The sequence below is a fragment of the Anguilla rostrata genome, chromosome 9 (genome assembly GCF_018555375.3).
Source record: "Anguilla rostrata isolate EN2019 chromosome 9, ASM1855537v3, whole genome shotgun sequence".
NCBI lineage: Eukaryota > Metazoa > Chordata > Actinopteri > Anguilliformes > Anguillidae > Anguilla > Anguilla rostrata.
This window is the reverse complement of record NC_057941.1, coordinates 18,326,653-18,347,074: the sequence shown is the minus strand read 5'-3', so window position 1 is coordinate 18,347,074 and position 20,422 is coordinate 18,326,653. Positions and strand designations below refer to the sequence as shown.

Here is a 20,422-nt window from a genome sequence, read left to right as displayed (position 1 = left end):
AGTCAGCATGTGCCAGGAGCAAATGTGTGCGTTCTAAATTCAGCCTGTTACAGTGCAATCAGAACGTCAGCCATTTGGAATGGCAGCAGTTCTCACAGGAAAACAAAGGGGAAAATCATTTAGCAGCTATTGCAGAACGGTTCAAGTTTTTTGCGTACCTTTTGGGGAGTGCTCAAAATGTGCTCCAAATTCTGAGACTTGCAGCCTCTCTCATACACAGTAAAGTGGACAGTGATAAAGTGAAGCTCATATTCATGTCCTGAACAACCCTTAATCACCACACTTCATTATTTATTAATAGAAAATGAGGATTTATTGTAATGAGGAACACAAAAGCATTTCTCAGACCACTCTGATCGATTGACTTTCTCAGGTCTGTAAGGAGACCAAGAACATTAATAATGTGTCTCGCCAGGCATCGCATTAGTCACATCAGGACATAAGTATCAGCTTCAAAAGTTACGTAGATGCTTAATTCTGGAAAGTTCCACCGGCTTTGGATTCATTTGATTGTAGAGGACAGTTTTTTAGTCTTTCACTTGGATTCCAGCACCTGCTGTACAGAATTATAGCAATCACATCATGCCTTCCCATTCCAACACAGGTTACAGGTATCTTTAACATCTCCTGCAAACTCCCAATGGTCCATACCCATCTCCTCCACTGCAAACCGAGAGGAAATCACTGACATCAGTAAAAACATTTTTAAAAAGAAATTCTAAATCAAGTAATTATCATATCTGGTTTGTGCGCAATTAAATCTGAATTAAATGCTGTGCCCCAAAACCCGACCCGTCTCTCTTCTCCATGCTGGAACTACCATCTCCAGTTTTCCTTACAGTTCAGATTTGGGAAGGTCACTGCCTTCTCTGCAACTCTCCCCAGCAACCTGAGCAGCCAGTTCCCCTGGAGGTAACTGCAGGGTCAGTGGGCAGGTAGGTTTCTGACAAAGAGTTGTCACATGATCAGATGATAGGTTGTTACCAGCCAAAGACCACAGAGAATGCAGCTGCCGTCTAAAGATAGTCCTTACCTTAATCTGACATTCAATATTTTCAATGTAATCGTGAAAATTTATGTCCAGGTCCAATGTTATTGGTTTAACAGGCCACAGCACTATAGCTTTCAACACACCACAGAATGATGATAGCATATATATTAATTGTACATTTCTGTTTAGTTCAGCACCGACATCATGGATAAATATTTTCTTCTTGCATGCCCAAATCCACAAGGTTTAGTTCAGTAAATGTACAAAACCCCAAGGAAAGAGCAGCCCCTAGTGGAGAAAACCACAAATCAATTTGCAGCCAAATTACAAATATGACCTTATCCATGACGTCAGTAACACGTTCTCTTACTTCTACAAATAAATATGCAGATGAATAAAATGACTCATTCCATTCCTTTTGTGCAGGACTGTATACCACCAAATTTTCTGCAGTGCTCAATATGATTGACACAGATTAAGTATTTTATAAAATAGAGACACAGTATGAACCAGAAAAGATTGACAGTCACACACTCCCCTGCACCTCAAATGACTTTCATTAAAGACTGAAGTATTTGCCTCAGGTATAGACCTACAGGTCTACAGAAACTAGAATTACTCAAATTGTACCAATTACTAATTGTGCTTTTTCCAATTGAACTTCTTCAAATTACCAGAGTTCCTGAGGAAATACTCTTTTGAAGTATGCTTTCTGCAGCACCCTGTAACAAATGTTAATTTAAAGAAAGAGTAGCACCTTTGACATAATGAAACATTTTAAATTGGCCATTCAACACAGGAAATCCTGCTTATGGCTAAATACTGACTATTAACTCCAACCCACTGACTTGCACATACATTGTTTGCACCAGTAGAACAGCACTCCCCTTCTGTCTCTGCTAATAGAATATCACATCCATTGTACAAGCACCAGGAGGAACAGCACTCCCATCCTGCATCCACCAGTATAAGGCACTGGATTTCAGCCTGGCAGAGAAGAACAGCTTAGATTTCCATTCTGTCACTTAATCTCCAACTATAGCACGGTGCAAAAGAGAAATACCTAGTATTACTGTGACACAGCTGGCAAACAAGCCATAAGCTTATAGCAGGCCAGTGCCTTTCTGAAATCAAAATACCCGTTATGTTGAACATTTTGTTCACCCAAAATTCTCCCAAAATAAAATGAAAGTTGAGTTATATTATAATTTCTCTTAACCAAGGGATTTGTCTCATGAAAAGTGTTACACATTAAAGACCCTGTGCAATCACTTGGTGTTCATTACATCATAATGTAAGTAAATACATACTTACCTTTTCCAAGTGTAAATTTTCTTTTGACATGAAATATACTTTTTTCTAAACAGGACAGCAGGAGGACTAAGAGGGTGTTTCTTCTGCAATGCCATTCAAAAGTTCCTTTTTGATAGACAGCCCACTAAACTGACTCACACTAGCATGTAGTTAGCTAACTTACAGAACACAGAACTACGTGGAAAATGACACCAATAAGTGACAGAGGCCATCAAAATCCAAATCAGCAATTGGATCAAAGCAACTCAGCCTCAATTTCTATGATGGGCATATTGCAGTACCAGCTCCATAGAGGGATCTAAAGCTGTAAAACGTTACTCAAAATAGCATCCAACATTCAGCTGTCTGGGTAGCTAGCCATCTTGGTTAGTAAACCATTGCAGAAGTCCTCCAACAGTGGGCAGGAGAATAACTTTTCTTGCATTTGCATTCAGAATAAAAAACTATTTAAAAAATTCAAAATTGCAACAGAATGACAAGTGCTTAATACCATAGTTTTTATTTCTTTAGTTCTTTACCTACAATATAACTATTTTAAAAATGACGATTTTGATTGCACAGGGTCTTTAAAGTATTTAGTGAAAACAAGAGGTCAAATACATCCACTTGGTTTTGAAAACACTGTATTAAATACACACACAATTTTTGACATGCAAGTAAAAATATGATTCAATACCTTCACAGGTAACATATAGCAGCCACTGGGCTCTGATAAAAATGCTGATATAAAAAGTTGTGTGTGGAAAATTCAGAGACAATTAATATCTGTAATACAACAGAGCAAGGCAAGGTGTTTCCACTTCAAATAAGTTTACAGGTGCAAGGCAATAAATCACAAGCACTCAGAACAAGAGAAGTGTATATGGAGAAGGTACTACTTCTTATCAACAAATACATACAGTCTGGCATAGATGTAAAAAGTGTACCTATTAATCACATTTGGTCTCTTCCAAGTTAGTCTGAATTATTTTAATATCTTAAAATAACCATAACAGAAACACAGTTCATGGCTAAATTCAGCAAATTTTATAAGAAAGCTCTTGCACCTTCCCAAAAAACAAACATATAGCTTCATTTTTACATAAATTACAGTTTCATTTATGGTCAATTACACTGTCCTGTATTACTAAACTTCATATTCATTGTATATCCATCCACCTATCCATCCTTACATCATCTAACCTGCTTATTCCTGGTCAGGGTCACAGGCTGGAGCCTTATCCCAGCATGCTTTGGGCAAAAGGCAGGAATACAACAGGTCGCCAGTCCATCGCAGGGCATACACAGCATTATCATATTTATTGTTACATATTAAATCTCTGCTGAGTAGACTGAATTAAATCATTTCACTTATCATCAGCTTTGTACAATCACATTGAAGCTGGAGGCAAACCTTTCAGTGTAAAAGTCATTGCACCTTAAAAGGCACCAGTGATGTAAACTTCCTACAAATTAAAATTAAAGTTCTTTAAAAAAAAACTTTAAGGGTTTCTGAATACAGTTTCATGAGTACCAGTCGTGAGTCGAGCTAAATATTACTGAAAGCCATTTATTCAGGTAATTTCTGCATAAGTCTTGTAACTTAAGACATCTTGCCTGCCATCAGTACAAGAAGTCAGAACCAGACAGGCCTAATACCGTGAACTGTCAGCATTTTTTTCCCTTTTGACGATTCTGCATTTGAAATAAAACAAGACCCCACCCGCCCCCTCCCTCCCCCTTCCGTAAACAGACAGCAGTGTTGCCCTCAATGTATTCATGCTAATCCAAAAAGTGCAGCTAAGAATAACTTGTGAACTCACCCATACATACACACTTGGAACCAAGTTCTGCCATATCCTTGGTTTGTTCTCCCCAAACCGCTTTCACTATGGGAAGATACTGATTACTAAAGATAGACAGCAAGTTTGAAAAATAATTCAATGAATTGCCAAGTACCCAAGTACCATTTTTAGGATCCAAAATAAGCTGTTCATTAACGACATTTTAAAGAAAGCCTGCTGAACAACAACATGGCCAAAAGAAAATCACAGTATATATAACATCATCTGCAGCCTTTCCAAAAACAAATTCAAGGTTGGTCTTCATGTGTCTTCCGTGTTTAATCTGCTACAAAAATAGGAGGGGTGCTCTGCAACTACAGACTCCACAAACAATAATAGGTTTCATCAGTATATTTTCTGTAAATTCAAGGTTATTTACGTTAATCATTGAACACATGTTCAGGCCATTTCTTAATGCTGAACCACTCAACTGTGAGAAATAAATGAAATTAAATATTTTGGTAGAACCCCAACTTTAGCCTCCATCACCACCTACTCTCTCACATCCCTGAACGCTCACATGTACCATTATGGTGCCTCTTTTCTTGGAGCATCTACAAGGCATCCCACGTAAAACCTGCAATAACACTGGACAACCGTTAAAATATTATCATCACTACTGGACCTTAGGCTGATATCATAAATTGTTGTAAATGTTTACGAAGACATTATGCAGAATTACGTCCATTTCATCATAGGCACTTTTAGATCAGCGCTGCAATTTGCTTCACGTGGAAGTGACACTGATTTGTGTGAGGGTCCCGCACTCGATTTGGACCGGGTCGAATGGTGACCCTAGCCAGACACCCCATGCCCCTCGCACTCCTCAGTCCAGCTGGACATCCACAGCAGGTGGGAACAGCGTGTACTTAGGGTCCAGTTTGGGGCGGAAGCCTTGGAATTCCTGCGATGCGCCAGTTTCAAAAATGTCTAGAACTTCCCGGTTCATCAATAAAAATCTGGGCACACAGAGGAGAAACATACATATGTACATGTGAGGATATTCTTGATTTTTTCTAAATGCAAGTACAAGTTTCAAGTTCTCAGAACATTCTTTTAAATGAAAAGCACTGAAGATGCTTGGAAAAGTTCTTATAATGTACACTCAGTGTGATTGTCCAGATATAGACCCTAGGAAAAAGGCACAATTGTATGATTAAAAAGAGTTGAAGTCGGCTACCTTTGTGACTACAGTGTCGATTCACCACGACACAAAACGTCTTTTTAATTCCTGTCAGACAGTAATGTACATTAAGGAACAGCCTCGTCAGTGAGACAGGACAGCCTGACAATTCATCAAGAAAAGTCAGCTGATTTCTCCCGATAAATCAAAAGCACAGGTTAGTCTTGCTTAGCTCATGGGAATCACGCATTAAACACCAAAGGTCACATGACATTCCTTAACGCTGCGAACACAGCACACAATCATGTGCCCCTGCAGAATGGAATTGTGCGTTCATTTCAATTACCTGCCCTTGGTGAGCCGAAGCAGGAACTTCCAGTATGAGGGCCGCAGATTCTGCACCTCCATCACTGCCTGGAGAACAGGAGGAGCATGGAGTCACTAAGCATTCAATACACACACACACACACACACACACAGATATAAAATGAGTGCACACATGCACACACAAACGCGCGCGCACACACATACACGCAGCATGTCGGAGCCGTGATCTTGTGCAGCTGGAGACAAACGCATCATGCTATGAAGTCAGTCAGTCAGGCAAGGGCTTCCACTATGAACTCAGCCTTCAGAATCCTGTGATTCACTGTGTGCAGTCTGATTCAATCTACAGAACTGTGAAAACTGTTCACCTGGCTGCAGTAGGAACCCATACACAGACTCTGAAACTAACGTGTTGTTGATCCACCCACTGTATCTGGTGCATTAAACCAGACACCACCACCACCACCACCACCGACCCACCCAACCACCACCCCCCCCCCCCCACCCCTCACAAATGAAAAATGAAAACCGCAAAATCACACGAGTTTATATGACGTATAAAACATTTAAAAAATATTTAAGACAAATCGATTTCAGCATGAAATTAAATGAACAAACAACAGTAAATACAATATTTTGTCTTTGCTTAAAGGCAATGCTACCTTTTTTATTACAGTTACATATCTAAGAAAACTTAGAAGACGTGTCACTCAGGAGGGTTGTTTTGACTTTTCGGGGGCATATAGATGGCAGTCAGCACCGAACGTGACTTGCTCTTCAGCACAGAAAACCAGCCATTCATGACCCTTTCCCGTTACTAACAAGCTTCCACTTCTCATCAAACCAGTGTTTCTTTTTATAACATCACTTTGTTCTTCAACATTGTCATGTTTTCTTCTACTCTTTGACAGGCTTTTTTACCCCAGTAATGTGTTGCCACATCTTTTTCGACAGCTAATAACAAAATTTTTTATTTATATCACACCTTTCTGTTGCTTCACAACAGAAAAAATGACAGGGCTTAAGAAATCAAGCATAAATAAAAGGTGTGTAAGGTGATAAAACATTTCAAGATACAGTCAATACAAATAAAAGCAGTTAGGTTCAGGATCAGGAATGATCGGAAGAGAAATTAAAACAAATTTTTAAATAATAATAAATAAAGTAAAACTTTGAATGGGTTCATTAAAACCCAGCTTAAACAGACAGACTTTTAAGCCGCGTTTCCACCAAAATTACCCGGAACTTTCAGTCCCAGGAACTACTTTACCAGGAACTAAAAGGTTCCTTCAGCCAATGGTTGTCTGCGTTTCCACCGGGGTCTAAAGTACCGCGAAGATTAGGCAAATTAGCCCACTGACGTTGTCGTCGGTCCATCTGTCATATGATTTCTTCTGTAACCCCATAATACCACCGAAGTAGCCTACATTATTTTCTAATAACCGGGACAGCCCGGAGGGGTTTATTCCACTTATATACAACGGGTTACGAACAATGACTATATATGGTTACTTTTGTATTTATTGATTTTCATATATCCTCTCAAACACATTCATTAACAGCAGAAAACATGCACACGTTGTAAACAATTTGCTGTTTTATTACTTTCTCGTCGTCAATTCCATATAGGCTAATCGCAAAATGACAAGAACAGAACGAAAACTCGGACTTGCGTGAAAATGTAAATTAGTGGTACAGCCACCGTTTGCTTTCCTTCGAAGTTACTGCTAGCCGAGCAGCGAAGTGTGCCCTCCAGATGCGAACCATGCACCATAAATGAGTCCATAGTCTTCCTGGTCTTTTCGTGGAATTGAAAAATGGCAGTAAAATTGAGTAAAATTACGGCAGTCTGAAAAAGCTAAAGGGAAGATTACTAGAATTAACCTGTTATTTTACCCGGATAAAAAGTGCGGAAGGTGATTTCCAGTTTGCTTGTACTGTATCACCAATGTTAATTATGCAGAACTACCGCATACCTCACATAACTGTATCAAACGTTTTGAGTCAATTACAACGGGCTAACAAAGAAAATCCGGAAGAAAATATTCAGCAACCGAATTAATCCGTTTGAATGTTTTGGTAGCCTACGTAATATGCTGTCCCAGCACGAATGCTTAGCATTTTATAAAACGAATACTAAAGCAAGAAAAGAACAGAAGAGCACACGTTATAATTCCAAGACGTTGACAGGCTATAACCAAAAGTAGGCTACTGCGCCGCATAACATACAAGTTTGATTTGTTATTATGAAAATAAATTGGTTTGCCGCTGCATATTTTCAAACATGGCGGGTAATGGCGGAAAATAAATTCAACACAAATGCTACGAGTACTCGACCAATCAGAAATGGTCAGCGCTGCAAGCTCCACCCAAAAGGTTCCTGTACTTTCGGAAAGTACTACCCCCCGAGCAGGAACGTTTTGTGGGGTAAAACACAGCCCCCAGAACTAAATTTAGACCCTAGTTCCTGCGGTGGAAACGCACTGAGTTCCTCAAAAGGTTCCTAGTTCCGGGGTATAGTTCCTGCGGTGGAAACGCGGCTTTAGTCTTTTTTTCTTATTAAATACCAGCTAAGCTTGCCATTCTGAGGTCTTGTGGGAGGGTGTTCCACAATTTAAGGGCGTAAAAACAGATGGTGGCTTCACCAGCTTTCTCTTGCATTTTTATTGGTACATTCAATAAAAAAAGTACTGGAGGAGCTAAGAGCTCTGCCAGGGACATAAACCGATAAGCAATCTGAGATATATGAAGGTGTGAGGCAGTTAAGTGCTTTAAAAAGTAAAAGGAGTTTAAAATCAATTCTAAAAGATACAGGTGTAAGGATGTATAACTGTACACAAGAATGTTTGTGGCCTCCTGACCACGGGACTTCCTGGCCAACCAAGGCATAATTAAGTGCCTGTCCCCTTCATCTAGTGACCCTGCAATAAACTCTCTGCTTGATCAATTAGGCATCAGCTTGGGGTGAGGAACACCCACGTTTTGGAGGAAAATAGGGAACCCGATTTAACCAGCTTAAACATTAAAGCAGTAATCAATGGTTTATCTATCCACATTTATTTAAAATCACACCCAGGTCCCTTACTTCTGATATAGACTGAATGGCCAGACAGCAGAGCTTTGAGAGCAGTTGGTCTCATTTCACTTTTAATCCTCCAAGTAGAATCTCTGTCTTTCCTTCATTTCACTTTGAAAAAATTCTGCTAACTGATTAACGTTAAGATGATTCTGGCTGATTTTCACAGAAAAGAGTTGACTAACATTAGGTTACCACTCGATACCCCTCCGGCAGGTGTTAGGACTGGTGACGTACTCAAACCGTAGACACATCCAATCAGAGTAGCCAAAAGAACACACGGATTCATGGGAGTTGAAGTCTCATATTCTGAAGCTATACTAGTGAATACTGTAACTGTGAACTTCCATGTATGTTTTGAGGATTTTTTCGACAGCTTTATTTCTACACAACAACATGTCTGGTAAATTTGTCCGGTTCACCTGACACTGACATAATCTACCTGCATTGGGCGAGTGGTCGTGTGCGTGTTACAGTCACTGCATACAGTGATCTGTCAGCAAAGACAACGTTGGTCAACTTACCGCCTGGAAGCAGATGGCTGTAGAAACAGCATAGATCAGGGTGTCCGCGTAAGGAAAATAGGGTAATCTCCCGGCCTCAATGCCTTTGAAGTACATGGTCTGAGGAATACACAAACACTGGCTGTCACTTCTGAGACTCAGTAACTTCTGAGAGGAGGTCAAACTTCAGTCCTGGAGGCCATTAGTGTCGACTGGGTTTTTGGTATTTCAGCGCCAGTGATTCTTCTCTGTCACTGAAAGGTTAGAGAGTCCACACTGACTGACTGACTGAAAGGAAACCAGTAGACACAGCAGCACTCCAGGACCTCACTTTAAAGTCAACACTTTTATCTTAAGTATAAAAATTTAATTACTAAACCATTTACCAAGCTGCTGAAAAAGACAAAAGGAAATCCAACAGCCACGTTATTGGGGAAATGATGACAAGCAGCAAACCATGAACAGTGTTTAACAGGAGCACTACAGTAACTGCCAGTGCTCTCATAAGTCCAAGAAGCCAATGAGCTAGCCTATCGTTTTTTTTTTATTGCAGGCGATCAGCAGTTGTGAACAGAATTACCTCCACCAATTTGGAAAACAGGTACATGGAGATGGAGGTGCTCTTGTAAAAGAACATGGAGATGCCTGCCAGGAAACCTAGGAGGAAAGGGGTTGGGAGAGTCTCTGTTAGAGGGGGTTGGAAACAGGAAGATTTACCAGACTGAAGAATGGTGGTGGGCGAGAAGTGTACCTTACCAGCGACAAGGGCGTGGAGCTCATCGTCTAGGTTACGTACCCACCGCAGGAAACAGCTCGTCCCCTGAGAGAGAGATCATATGACATGGTATATCATGCATTTTTAGCACAGGCTGGCACAGATCAACACACCACTGGGACTGGGCACCAGGATCCACTGACAATGATGACATATGGTTCATTCCAATCACTTATTATATCTCTTCCTCATGTCCTTTCCTTGCTCCTTAGCTCCACCCAACGGAGGAGGAGAGGAAGCGATGCAGGGATGAGATACGAGGAAGGGGGAATCAAGACAACATGCATTAGGCAACTGGAACATCCTAGCTGAGTCAAGCGTCAGTTTTAAGCAACGTAAATTACAGACATGGTAGATGCGGAGAGCTTCTGCATAGGCGCCACTTGTGCACCTCACTGAAGTATCCTCTGGAAGCCTCCTCGCTACACCAAGGAGCATTTAAGATACTGGAATGCCCTTAAAGAGGGTGGACCTCAATCAATTTCCAGGTCACGCAAGGGCCAAGGAAACAAGCACAGAAAAAAAAAGTGATTGGAACGAACCCATAGTATCAAGAGGACAGAACTACATGTCTTATGCCCTGCCTTGATAGCTATAACTGAGGCAAGTCAGGTCTTTCAACAGAAATATGATTCTGGACAACAGTATATTGGCCAACCCTGTCTATGACAGTAGATTATCCCAGGGTCAAGTTACATCAAGTGGACATATGTCAAGTGGAGAAAGAGCACAAAATGTTTTCAATATCAATAATCCAAGATAGACCTGAAAATTCCTAATATGTACCCAATCGGTAGCATTCTCGGAAAATGTTCACTTCCGTTGGATCCTTTATGAAGCTAGAATAATAATCTAATGTAATTATCCAAATAAAGCGAGCACACTGACAAGCCATTTTCTATCCAATACAGCAATACAAAAGGCAGACATGGGCTGGGCGAGGGAGGACCAACTCTAAAGATGTTCTGGGGACATCAGAGCTTTGGCAGGGGAAAGGAAACAGCCATATTGGGTCACAAAACACCCCACATACTGCGGGCCAATGGAACCCAGACCTGACACAGCAGAAGGGCTAGTGACTGTCCACACACAAAGAAACATATTTGGACTCAGTTACCCCCTTATATATACAGGGCAGAAAACATCAGGGTAAAGAGGTCATTGTCTAGGTTTCGATCGGGGTGGAAGGTTACCTTGTATATGCTAACAAAGGAGCCCAGGAACGCCCCCAGCTGGAAGTTCTCCTTGTGGTAGAGCAGAGAGAGCAGACGGGAGGGTTTGGTAAAGGCCTGCCGAAACGTTGAGGGAACCTTCAGACAGCACTGGATCAGGTAACCCACACTGAACATCCGAATAAACCCCTGCAACAGAAAGCAAAACGACAGATCTAGCACCCAGCAATGTCCACACGGTACCCAGAACCAAGGTGAATATTCACAGTTCTCAAATTAATATTGACCTTTATGCAGTGAGATTTCTTATGGCAGAATGGTGAATATTAACTGGAGAACTGTGCACAGCTGAAAGTCAACAATACCAATGGCTTATAGACTATTCATAAGTAAGTGCCACTGTAAATGCACAATGAGCAGGTTTAGCCAAACGAGCATCTCATATGTATCAGAGCGTGGACAGAAGTCTTACTTTGACACAATATGAGATGCAGTTGTCATGGTAATGTTTACAACATCTGTGTCTGGGCCCACGCTTGCACCTGGAACCAATAAAGAAAACAAATTACGAATTGCACTAAGTCAACCACTTCACACAATACTAATAATGAACTTTATTTATACAGCACCTTTCATGCAGTAAAGTAACCGATAATATAGTCGATAATATAACAATGATAAGTGGCCCCTATACCAAAATGGGAAAATCCATTCTACACTGCAATGCAAGGCTTACATCTGATAAGGATATTACATTTATATATGTGCATGTGTTGGTTTTCATGCGTGGGTGTGTGGGCGTATATCCAAAAGCACTTCTCACACAGACTCCAGCAGTCTCCGGGTCAGGGCAGCGATGGACGTTCTGCAGGAGGCAGGCTGGGACTGTGGTCTCTCTCTCCTCTCGCTCTCTGACTCGATGGCGCCCCTCTCTGGTGCCCCCTTGTATGCGTTTTCTGCCTGTAGCGAATGTGTGGGGAGCTCCTCTTTTCCCACAATGAACCTGACGGGGAAGAACAAAATCGCCTTCATCTTTGGATTGAGGAACAACACGTGATGGTACCTTGCCACAAGCCTACTCAAGAGCAGGCACTGTAAACTACAACAGACTGCCACAGATAGGGAAAAGCAGGATAAAAAAGAATGTAGCTCAAGTAAGAAATAAAAATGGAAAAAAAAAAAGAAGGAATAAGGCAGCCCTCCAGATACAGCGCTTTGTATATCCCCCCCCACCAGGCCTGGGGGGCCCTTAGGTATGTGATAAGTTCATCCCACACAGATCACTGACCATTATTTACAAAATACATGTGTACAGACATACAGTACCAACAGATAGTGTTAATATATACTGTACATGCATGTTTAGTAATACATACTTACTTGAGAGCAGAAAATGCAAATCCCTGGAGGCCATCTTTGCTGCTAAAAAATAAGTAAAATTGACCTTAATGGCAATTTTCAAAGAGTATGTTGACAAGACTGGCCATAATTATAAAGCACGTTATTAAAATTCTTCTTGCAATTCTATTTAAAAAAAAAGTAGAACCTCCCTCCCAAAGCTGTTTATAAGCTGTGTAGAACACAGAAAATGCATCTACTCAACAATGACTCATGGGTCATCCTCCACTGGCTATACGCTCTGAAGATCAACATCATTCAAGAGCTATGGAACTGTGAACTACGGTTTCACAGATGGGAGTGGTGCTCTGCCGTCATCTGCTACCTTACCGGAAAAAGAACATGTAGATTGACGCAGTCAAGCAGAACAGCAGTATCTATGTAGAGAAGAGAAGCAATGAATCAATCTACTCCATCTTGTCCCAGCCCCCCACTGTGGTGGAATGACCTTCGGTCCTGGGGCCACCAGGACTAAAGAAACAGTTTCTACAGAATCTCCAAATCTAAAACCACACCTACTCATAGTATACTTAAAATGACGTGTGTTAAATAGACTGATAGCAAATTCCTGATCCTTATCCATCAAAGCAATTAGGCTCCTTTTAATTAATTTTTTTTTAAACTTCAATACTACTTTAAAGTTCGTCCTCTGTGTTGAGTCAGTCATCATTTGAAATCTTCTTAAGTAATTGTGCATTTGATACATTTAATACGCTGTCTATTGGTTCAGTCTGATCAGCTTTAGACAAATTATTGATAGTATTAATGCCTACTTGAACTGTTGTCCAAGTTATTAGCACTTGGTATGCCATATTAGCAAACCATTAGTGTCTGCCAATACATATATAAAAAACTGATTGAGTTATTGTGACTATAATAGAGGCCACTGCAAAGACACACACTTCTCAGTTTCTCTCCAGTGCAGGTCATATCAGGCCATTGTTTGCATAACAGCTGATCCTGATGCACGTCTGCTGCTGGTTTAAACACACTGTGGATTTACAAGACTAGAAGGGAACATCCCTGGTTCAGGATTACTGACTCCGCATGCCTTGAACTGAGAGTCCCTGCAGAACTCACCTCTCCGTGTTTGATGGGGCTAACCATTCCTCTTCTGACTGCCATCCGAAATATAGTTTCTGTCGCCTAGAATGACACAGAGACATGCGGGGCTGGTGAAAGTGGCATTCAGCACAATTTTAACACATTCTTTACTACACGGCGCTCCCTCTGTTCACATGGCAACGGTCAGGGAACTGCATGGAACGCTGACTACAGGACTGGTGAGCGCCCATTTCCATGGTGACAAAGGTTTCGCTTTATTACTCAGCCCCATGATTTTCCTAAGGCTGGAGGATCCCTGTCTGTACTGCTGAACAGACGGCACAGACAGGCATGCAAAGAACTACTCAAACCTGCATTCTGGGAGGGCTCCTCTTGGTGTGGTCATTATTCTATGCTTGTAACCTGAAGGTTGCAAGAATACAGTTCCAATAATGCACCCTTTTCCATACATAAGATCAAAATAAGATACTTTAATTACTTCATGTTATTTGCTGTCATCAGTTATAGATAGCCAAGGGAGGTAAGAGTTGAAAAAGTAGGCCATCTTGCACAAGCAGATTATGTGCAATACCAGCCGTTGGACTATTTTGTTTTCCCCATAGCAGCTATATATGGCTTTGGTTCTCCACTGATTAAACACCTGATTCACAATCACAATTGCTTGGGTTCAAATCCTGCTAGCAAACATTTTAAATCTGACAATTTCATTAGCCATTAACCACTGTACAGTACCTTGTGGCAATATTACGCATTGTACACTAAAAGGGTTCACACTCACTCAATGTCAATAGCCTAGTCAAAGCTTAGACTATTTTGGCTAGGCATAATGCTACCATGCACATCCTTAAGTTTTTTTACTTTTGAAGGTTCCAAAGCAAAAGGCTTTTCCGTTTTACTGCGTCAATCCTGTGATAGCAGCGTGGTTTGGTCATACAGAAACAAGACAGGTTCTTTGGCAGCATTCACCAACCAGGAGCCCCTGCACATGCAACCAGTACTGACCAGGAAAATGCTCAGACATCGTATTGGTTTAAATCACAATCACACACCAAAATACTGTATCAGCAGCCAGAAATTGTGAAACTGTAGATGGACCCCTTTGCAGTTTCCCAGTTCCCTACTGCAGATAAGTTAATAGTTGATTAATTTAAACCGATGGCAGCAGGGCAACAGGCCATTCAAGGTGCATTTGCTCTGGATTGATTTCAGCTTTTACCACATAACGGTTACAGTTGCATTTATGGGGGGGGGGAGGGGGGGGGGGGGGCATGGCTGATCCAGGACCAGTGATTGGGGGGGCACCAAGTACACACAGCACTCTTTCCACAATAGACATGCTGTGAGCTACATCACACTTCCGCCCGCAACAATGGGGTGACGTGTAAAAATTGGTGCAAATTTTATCGTTACCAATTTTAAGAACAACATTCCAAAAAAAGGGTATTTGACTGTGCATTATATTTGAAGAATAGAATGTTATAGTGTTGGGACAACATACCAGATTTGCCATGTATATGGTCAGCAGTCCTCTCCTGCAGAGAGCGAGAAATCGAAATATCAGATGCAAATAATGAAGAAATGCACTGTGGCAAAATCTGCAAAGCAACCAGCAGTCAGTCAGATGAACCCATTACACACAGTAGAAAACAGACATCAACTAGATCTACCTGAGTGATTTCTAAATGTATGTAGCTTCTAGCTACACAACACTCTTCGCATCAGTCTAAAGCAGGGGGCATTTCCCAAATGGAAATCTTCTCTCAAAAGTATCAATTCTGAATGCAAGGAGCTTTGTGTACACCTAATAAATCATGTTAGGGTACCTATTGAAGCTGAAAGACTGATAAACCACAAAACATTCAAGGATTTAATTATACATGTTTAAATGGTTTATGCAAAGTAATTAGACAAAACAAACAGTCAATAGACTGAAGAGACTTTGTTCCAACAGTGATTTTTTTTTTTTTCCTGTTTGGGAAGCATCAGCCCATAAATCCATATGTCAATCCATTTAAACACATTTTCTACAATGACGGAAGTAATTGGGTAGGGTATTTAGCTCTCTTTAAACCAGAGAAGACTATACTGACAGTGATCAAACACTGTGCCTGTTTGTTTCCTATTAAACTAATATTAATTCAAAAGATGTCTGTGCATTTGTCCCAAGATAAAACAAAAATTCAAAACGTCATTTACTACAAAAATGATAATTTGTCTATTATGCTAAACTAGTAGTAATCAAGGCAGAAATGTGGAGGAGGAGTCAGCACAGTAATATGTAGCAGTGGTGCGCAGCAGTGTAGAGCAGTGCCCAGAATCGCAGTTGGGAGAAGTGGTCAATGCAGCAGTGTGGAGTAGTGCTCAGAGCAGCAGTGTGGAGCAGTGCTCAGAGCAGCAGTGTGGAGCAGTGCTCAGAGCAGCAGTGAGAGCAGTGGAGCAGTGCTCAGAGCAGCAGTGTGGAGCAGTGCTCAGAGCAGCTATGTGGAGCAGTGCTCAGAGCAGCTGTGTGGAGCAGTGCTCAGAGCAGCAGTGTGGAGCAGTGCTCAGAGCAGCAGTGTGGAGCAGTGCTCAGAGCAGCAGTGTGGAGCAGTGCTCAGAGCAGCAGTGTGGAGCAGTGCTCAGAGCAGCAGTGTGGAGCAGTGCTCAGAGCAGCAGTGTGGAGCAGTGCTCAGAGCAGCAGTGTGGAGCAGTGCTCAGAGCAACAGTGTGGAGCAGTGGTCGGAGCAGTGATCAGAGCAGCAGTGTGGAGCAGTGCTCAGAGCAGCAGTGTGGAGCAGTGATCAGAGCAGCTGTGTAGAGCAGTGCTCAGAGCAGCAGTGTGGAGGAGTGCTCAGAGCAGCCACGTGGAGGAGCGCTCAGAGCAGCCATGTGGAGCAGCAATCAGAGCAGCAGTGTGGCCATGCATGTGCAGGCGACAGGACCACCACGGACAGACCGCCATGGAAATGAGGCTGACCTGCTTTTCCGTTCAATCAGGATGGCGATGTACGAAGCTGGCAGAGCCGCTCCGAATCCTGTGGACCATGAATAGAACCTGCCAAGAAGTCTCCTGAGCACACAAAACAGCGAGAGGAGACTGAGAACCATCTACAGTTACGCACACTCACAAACGTTGGAAATCAGACATTTTAAAATACCTGTGCTGACTTTGACCCCAGTGTTACTTGCCATTTATAGCATAGGTCACATGCAATAAAATGACATGGCAAACTGATTACCTCATATTGTTCCGATTTACTGTTTCACAATGTCAGTATTTTTATTTATGGCTACAGATAACCGCAGCAGCTTCTCTACATACAGGAGAGCTGTAAAAATGGCTGCCACAGCTGCTGTTGCTGCTGCAGGGGCAACAAATATACAGCAGTAGCTGAAGGGTCAGTTATAGTACAGACTGATTTCCCAAACATCAGCATCACATGGACCATATCAGTCAATACAATAGGACACATTTTGGTTTGACTGAAAAGCCATAAATCCTCTGTTAACAGGTGTAAATACTCTAAATGGGAGACATGACTCTGAGGCTCCTGCCTACTGCCTATATAGGATGTAAATATTGATCATAAATGGTGTTTCTTTTGCAATATCACACAACACAGTGGACAGTTTTGATAGTTCCTCTGTTGACTAGAAATACACTGGACCACACCCTTGGTATTCAGTTAAAGCATAAACAGTACATTGCATTATGTTACAATCATTTAGCAGACATTCTTATACAGAGAAACTTACAAAAGTGGAAAACATGAATGTTATTCTCAGGAATACAAAAGTGCAACATCACCAAGAAGGCACAAAGACCATTTATAATTAATAAGCGTAATGTTAACCTAAAAACCAATAGCTTGTATAGCATTAAAAGTAAAAGTCACTAGACAAATTAGGCCCTACCTATCTTTACACAGCTATACCACACTTTAAGGGGCAATAGTGTCAGTGTATTGCAGTATCATAATTTTGTGTGATTTAACTTGTGCATAGATGGTTTGTGTGATTTCACCTATCTGTAGCGTTTGTACGATTTCAATAATGCAGACAGTTTATAAAACTGATACTCAGGAGCATTGCAGGCCTATTTATGTTTACTCTTGTTATCTAAATTGTCGCCTTTATGGATTTATCCTTCAGCTTTCCAAGCATTGCAGACTGCTCTTATCTGTGGACTTTAAACAATCAATAAAGCAATCCATGAGTTGCAATGGCCGAATAGCTGTTTAAGAGCACTGCTTACAGTGAACAATTCCTACCTGAGAATGCAGAAGAACGCAATGTATAGTCCCCCATTGGCAGTCAGAAATGACGTTGACTGTATAATTTCAGGTATCAGTCTTTTCAAATAGTAATCCTTTTTTCTCCTCCGGAGGATAGCAGCAATCTGTAATACACCAATTGTTGCATTAGACCGATTTTGGATGAGATGGAATAAATAAATAAATACATTTTAGAGACCTAAACCTACCTTTGCATATTCCCTAAAGGAAGGGTGAGCAACCATGCACATGCTACCCACCACACATATCCAACATATACACAGCTGCCACGTAATTCGTGACATAGCATGCTACACGACCATCTGCTTAGTGACCTTGGTATTACTTCTGCAACACAAGGGACAATGGAAGCCATATTCCAAAATAAATCTAAATGCATAGACAATACGTCACTTAAGCACGCTAGCTATACATCACAGTTAGTTAGGTGTATTCAGCGGTGCAAATCACTTTGCAAGCGGCTCCGTTTAGGAAATATCAGAAGCTGTCTAATTCTATCCACACTAGAGACGCGAACGTTACAGGTAAATAGAAGACGTTCTCATAAAGATAGCTAATTATCTAATGTTACAGCCAACTAACCTACAGATGATAGCACAACATGCGTAGTATTTGTAACAGACTAGACTAGTTAAACTGAGCAACATTCGACAGCAAGCGAAGTTACAAGCTTCCTGGCTAGGGATTGGAAATTTCAGTTTAAACTGCAAAAGCTTGCCAATAATAGATGACAGAAAATTCGATATGGAACGTTAATAAAACATACCAAATATGCAAGTGTTTGTTAATGTTGGCTAACAATCGACTGTATACTAAACGTGCTAACTAGCTAAACGTAAGATCGCATCGAGCGAGCCAACAAACTTTCAGAATAGCACTCATACATTGATTATCATTAGTTAGTTGTACTCGGGCCCTAGCTTAAATTCATGGAAGTTTCTTGACGGCGTAGAAACCTTTGACTTACAAGATACAAGGGTGCGTATATTTTAAAGGACGCTTCAAGTGCTCCTGCGGTAACCTGCAGTGTCGAAACCGTGCACGAAGGGTTCCAGGTATGTCCAATTTCGTAGCAGTTGTGTGGAATTGACTTACTGAAGGCAGCCATGTTGGCTTGTGCTGAACCCGTGAACGCGCGATCACGGCACAAGCCCCGCGCTGCACTGAGAGGGAAATTGGAGGAAAGGTCGTTTTCGGGTTATTATGGGACACTTGTAATGGTTAGAAACTGCCTTATCTTTCAGTTCTTTTTAAAAGAATCTGCGTATAACACATGCAAACACTAGTACAACCGTGACTATAATTAATTGGAAGGCAATAATTAAGTAATTTATCAATTAAATGCAACCATATGCCATGGTCCCCTTTTGGGAGGTTGTTAAATAGTGCAGTTGATAATGCAAGATAAGTAGTCCATTGTGTACCTACAATAAAGCAGAAGCAAGGAAAGGAACATGCCAATGACACACATTGCTCATTTATTTATGTAAATCTTAATTGAGCTAGTGAAGAAGCTCAGTCACCAGTGGATACCGCAGTGTTGTCACTCGTGGGATTTGAACTTCTAGATGTTTCCGTAAAGCACAGAACCCCAAACAACACTCAAACCTACCAATCAGATGGACTTTTCTCGACATTTCCCTTCTGAAATTTGTACATACACACACAACATGGACATTTGTTAGTCTTGCATGAAATCCCATGTCCTGTTCTCAGAACAAACCCAGCATGTAATAAAGTAAGATTAAAGAATAAAAATAGAACAGTTCCAAATATCTCTGAATCTCAGTTTTTATTTTTTCAATTTTCTCTGCCCAGATTGTAGATATAGACAGATGCATGGTGATGGAGTTGGGTTTGTAGAAACCTAGCGAAGATGGAGCCACAGACTGCAGCTGAGTAGGCCCTACATGTGCTGCGCACCTCAGTACATATAAATTTAGAAATTTAGAAAGGAATGGTTCCATGGCAGGGAGCTGCAGGTCCCAGCCATGCAACCATTCTGTGGCATTAATGTTACAAATCCCTTTATGCAGCACCAGAATGCAGCCACAAGCATTGTACCGCAGAAGTCTATGAAGCAGCCTATTTGAAGAAGTTTTATAAGAGATTATCATTAACAGCATCCAGGGATAGCAACGCATCCGTCCTTCCTTTTTGATTGCACTGCATGGCTAAGTTTCACAAAATATATCCTTTTGGGAAAAGGGAGGGGACAAACACATTATTCCCTACACAAGTACACGACACTTGACTGTACCTGTTCTTTGCCATTAACCATGGGCTGGCTGCGAGACACTTGGCTTTTGCTTATTTGCACACTTTGTGTCTCATTCTCTGCAGTTGATAGCATCACCAGAACATACTACATCGGAATTAAAGAAGACAGGTGGAACTATGCTCCGAGTGGCCGCAATCTAATAACTGGGAAAGACTTCGCTGAAGATGAGTGAGTTACAGTATGACATTTATATTGTTTATTTCACATAATAATCAATATAATTCAGGAACTCAAAGAACATTTATTACATGGATGTATTGTAATAAGGCAGATTTACAGTGCTGCTTAATACTTTGTGAA

The 20,422-nt window shown here is 41.3% G+C and overlaps 2 protein-coding genes across 4 annotated transcripts in view; one reads left to right on the top strand and one right to left on the bottom strand.

Annotated features, from left to right (window-relative positions):
• Nucleotides 1-3,308: 3,308 nt before the first annotated feature.
• Nucleotides 3,309-19,038, bottom strand: LOC135263152 (transmembrane protein 135-like). 3 transcript variants are annotated; one of them, XM_064350822.1, is made up of 16 exons: nucleotides 18,608-18,749; nucleotides 18,030-18,168; nucleotides 17,818-17,945; nucleotides 16,524-16,616; nucleotides 15,066-15,099; nucleotides 13,583-13,648; nucleotides 12,833-12,879; nucleotides 12,485-12,526; nucleotides 11,928-12,107; nucleotides 11,577-11,646; nucleotides 11,126-11,293; nucleotides 9,914-9,977; nucleotides 9,738-9,814; nucleotides 9,179-9,277; nucleotides 5,598-5,665; nucleotides 3,309-5,087 (listed from the first exon to the last, which is right to left on the bottom strand). In XM_064350822.1, exons 2-16 carry the CDS (start codon nucleotides 18,123-18,125, stop codon nucleotides 4,955-4,957), a joined length of 1,365 nt encoding a protein of 454 aa, XP_064206892.1. In that variant the 5' UTR covers nucleotides 18,126-18,168; nucleotides 18,608-18,749; the 3' UTR covers nucleotides 3,309-4,954. The 3 variants fall into 3 exon arrangements, with proteins under 3 accessions (XP_064206892.1, XP_064206890.1, XP_064206889.1); XM_064350820.1 differs by lacking the exons at nucleotides 18,030-18,168; nucleotides 18,608-18,749 and adding an exon at nucleotides 18,809-19,038 and having other exon boundaries at nucleotides 12,485-12,523; XM_064350819.1 differs by lacking the exons at nucleotides 18,030-18,168; nucleotides 18,608-18,749 and adding an exon at nucleotides 18,809-19,035.
• LOC135263151 (ferroxidase HEPHL1-like) overlaps nucleotides 18,173-20,422 on the top strand; it is a 14,743-nt gene continuing 12,493 nt past the window's right edge. The window contains exons 1-2 of the mRNA XM_064350818.1: nucleotides 18,173-18,365; nucleotides 20,185-20,290. The gene's annotated coding sequence lies outside the window, so the exon portion shown is untranslated. The remainder of the gene's footprint in view (nucleotides 18,366-20,184; nucleotides 20,291-20,422) is intronic.